This window comes from Myxocyprinus asiaticus, chromosome 2 (genome assembly GCF_019703515.2).
Source record: "Myxocyprinus asiaticus isolate MX2 ecotype Aquarium Trade chromosome 2, UBuf_Myxa_2, whole genome shotgun sequence".
Classification (NCBI taxonomy): Eukaryota; Metazoa; Chordata; class Actinopteri; order Cypriniformes; family Catostomidae; genus Myxocyprinus; species Myxocyprinus asiaticus.
The window spans coordinates 1,323,254-1,327,500 of record NC_059345.1 but is presented as its reverse complement, the minus strand read 5'-3'; the positions used below and the strand labels follow the sequence as shown (position 1 = coordinate 1,327,500).

General features: G+C 34.1%; 1 protein-coding gene across 1 annotated transcript in view; it reads left to right on the top strand.

Annotated features, from left to right (window-relative positions):
• The window catches only part of LOC127410878 (ciliary neurotrophic factor-like), a 15,816-nt gene extending 14,113 nt beyond the window's left edge, over positions 1–1,703 (top strand). The window contains exon 3 of the mRNA XM_051646105.1: positions 632–1,703. Coding sequence (XP_051502065.1) covers positions 632–781 — 150 coding nt within the window. The 3' untranslated portion in view covers positions 782–1,703. The remainder of the gene's footprint in view (positions 1–631) is intronic.
• The last annotated feature ends 2,544 nt before the right edge of the window (positions 1,704–4,247 follow it).

Genomic DNA, 4,247 nt, shown 5'->3' with positions numbered 1-4,247 from the left:
TAGAAAGACAGACAGATAGATAGATAGATAGATAGACAGATAGCTAGATAGAGATAGATAGATAGACAGATAGATAGATAGACAGATAGATAGATAGATAGATAGATAGATAGATAGACAGATAGATAGATAGAAAGACAGACAGAAAGACAGACAGACAGACAGATAGACAGACAGAATTTTATTACAGTTAGTGCTAAAATAAGAACAAAGAAACAAATGAAGAAAACTGCTTAAAGTTTCTAAAAGCAGTATCAAACATTCAAGTAACTTTAAGGGGAAATTAGACATACAGAGATGGGATTGTTATTGTGTGTTTGGTTTCTTGTACCCCTCATCCAGAATCAACTCCTTTAACAGACTCATTTACATTGATTCATTCTGCAGACGCTTTTATCCAAAGGGACTTACACAATACAACATAAGCAACTAATAATTGAATGTGACATAAACTGAAGCACATTGGCTCTATTGCAGAGACACGCTCAGGTTCATGTTTCAACAGAAAATACATTTAGAAAACGGCTCCTCTCAACCACCTGTTTTCCTTGTCTGAAAGTCAAGTCCCTGAAAAAGCGATTTTGCTACAGTGGGTCTGTAATGTTTATTAATGAAGTCGTCTCATCTCCAGGGTCAGGATGAAGTTGAAGGTTCTGGTAGTTTTGCTGCTAAACTCTGGACCTACAGAGTTCTTCTGGAGCTCATCCACTGGACAGACTCGGCCTGTCAAACCCTTCACCTCTTCCACACCGAGAAACAAGGACAACAACAGCTACTGTAGAAACTCTGCATCCGTTCTGGGCCAGTTTCCACAAATTAATTATTTTCCTGGACTGAGCACAATGTCCAATAGAGAATCCGTTTAATCCAGGACAAAGATCAGTGCAGGAAACGGCCCCTACATGCTTTAATAACTCAATGCATGTCAAGACCAGAGACTTCGAGAAGTGTCAGATGATTCATTCAGATCTTTAGTGTAGTTCAAGACTAAAGTGGAACTAATATTACCATTAAAACATAGTTTAAATCAGTGTCCCAAACATCACAGAAGGAATTACAGTTGATTATTCAAACGACACTACAAAATAAACAAAAACTCATTTTCTTTATCAGTATGTGTCTTCCAGATAAACCTACTTTAGAAGCAGAATTGTATAGTCTTAAGTTTGTTTCTTACCTGATTGGCAATTTTTTTTTTATTGTTTAATTGTTTTCTTGTTTTAAGGATAAACCTCATTATGTTTTTAGTTAGATTTAATTCAAGAAAAAGTATGAGGGGAATTTATTTCCTGAAATAGTTTTGCGTTTCTTCAATACCCTTATGAAAATTAAGCATGGCTTTATTACAGTATACAGTATTTTAAACGTGATATTTGTGGTCAAATCATACTTTCACTACATATGAACACTATAGTTAAACTGTAATAACCTTTTTCTGGCATTCTGCAGAATGATAATGATTTTATTGCTATAGTTTTTGTGTTCCTGTTTTATTACTATGGTTTTACTACAAATATCATGGTTAATGTAGTAATACTCATTGTTAATTTTCATAAGGGACAGATAAAGCTACTGAGAGAAAACACAAAAGGGTCATTCTGTCAACTCAACCAGAGTTAACTAAAACATATAACCGATAAAAATATATATATAAATGCCATGGATGAATATTCACTGAGTAATCCACTATTATTGTAGAGAGGGGGTCAAAATGACATTTTCACCTGTGATTTTGGAGCAAAACTACAGGTCAGAAAAATAATTTAAGAAAGGTGTCAGCATCATTATTTTATTTTTGCACAGAGATTGGTAGATCTGTCACTAAAATCAGTTGACTTTAACAATCCTTGTTGCATTATATGTCAATGGTGACAGTTCAAAAATGAGAAAAAGCACTTTTCGTGTTCTTTTTCCAAAGTTGGCATGCCTGTAACTCAAGAAGTATTAAAGATATCTTAATATCCTTTTAGATTCTGATTCAGAATAAACTTTTCTCTTTGTAAATTAATTTATAAGGCTCTATATAGTTCACTCCCAGAGATATGGGGCTCTAAGTGTGGCTCCATGAGACCATTTTCAATAGTCGAAAACCAAATGTGGGTCACTTATAATTATAATTGTATTTATTTATCACACATTATACATTTGCACATATACAGTGAAATTCTTTTTTTTTCACATATCCCAGCTAAGCTGGGGTCTTTATACACTTTGTATAAAGCTGATACTTATTGTATATAAAGAGGAATGTCTGAAGAATAAATAATGCTGAAACTAGAAATGTAGTTTTATTTATTATTTTTGGCACTCAGACATTGTTATAAATGAGTATGTTCTATGCAGTTGTTTTGATAGAGGGAAACAAGATACAGTTCTAGTTTCAACATTATCTGTACTTCAGACATTCCTCTTTAAAAGACAGTAAGTATCAGCTTTATGCAATGTGACCCACGTTTGGTTTCTGACCACTGAAAATGTGTACAATTTACTCATGGAGCCACATTGAGAGTCCCATATCTCTAGGACTGAACCATATAGAGCCTTATAAATTAATATACAAAGAGAAAGGTTTATTCTGAATCAGAATGTAAAAGGATATTAAGATATCTTTAATACTTCTTGAGTTACAGGCATGCCAACTTTGGAAAAAGAACACGAAAAGTGCTTTTTCTCATATTTGAACCGTCACCATTGACATATAATGCAACAAGGATTGTTAGTCAACTGATTTTAGTAACAGATCTACCAATCTCTGTGTAAAAATAAAATAATGATGCTGACACCTTTCTTAAATTATTTTTCTGACCTGTAGTTTTGCTCCAAAATCACAGGTGAAAATGTCATTTTGACCCCCATCTACAAAATAGTGGATTACTCAGTGAATATTCATCCATGGCATTTATATATTTGGCTTTCATCATCTTTTATGTATTTATTTCACCAGAAAAAAAAAAAAAAATATCAGAATTTTAATTTTAAACTGGGGACCTCTGGTTGAGTTGACACATTTCAGAAAATAAATTGTCCTCTAAGAGGCTCTGTTAACTCTTATAAACTCTATAAAGTACATTTATCTTGGTTTAAGAATGTTTATTTTTTACAGGAAAACAAGACCAAAATATTAAGAAAATAATTTCTTGCGGAATATTGTTACTTTCAGATTCTATAACGCTAAGGTCTTGACATTGCGTGAAAACACTAATGCAAAACAGTGTATTGTGCCCTGATGGAATATGGTAGCGTCTCACTGGACTAAAATATCTTGGCCTCTTTTGTGAAATACTTCACCTCCCCAGGGCTTCAGACACACTTTGACGTTAGTTACACACTTGCACCTCGAATGTGTTCGCCCGTTGGTGTGTAAAGACAACGAACAGACCTTCGAGACATTTACACATAGAGTAATTTTACTATTTCTGTCAGTTACTCACACTCATGTTGTTCCAAACCTGTAATACTTTCTTTATGGAACACAAAAATACACCCTGAAAGTGATACTAAGATTACTCTAGAATGATTCAGTTATTGTTTGTCTACAGGTACAAGTGTGCAGATCAACACATAGGTTAGTTAACACCTAGTGACTAATCACAGAGCTTTACAAATGCAACTAACACGTTATACTATTAACCGTGTCGCTGTAGCTGCCGGTGACTTTGACTGTGAATTACTCTTATATTTCATTATGAATTTATTTAAAATCAAAGGCATTACTAAATAGAATTAATATAACTGTATTAGAAAGAAGATGCTTTCAACCAAAAATCTGCATTATTAAAATCTTAATTACTTTATCATTTTGTACTGAAGTGTGTTTATGTAAATATAACACTGTGATGCATTATTTCTAACACCAGCATAACTCTGAAATTATAAATGCTGTGAAACTTTACTCAGTCATATTTATGTCTAATCTGAATGCACATGCTGCATGTTTGTTGCTGTAACAGTATTTTACACACACACACACACACACACATCACACAGACACACGCATCACACACATCACACAGACACACACACACAAACACATCACACAGACACACACACACACACTCACACACACAAACACATCACACAGACACACACACAAACACATCACACAGACACACACATCACACAGACACACACACACACACAAACACATCACACAGACACTCACACACACAAACACATCACACAGACACACACACATCACACAGACACACACACACACATTTCACACACACACACACATCACACAGACA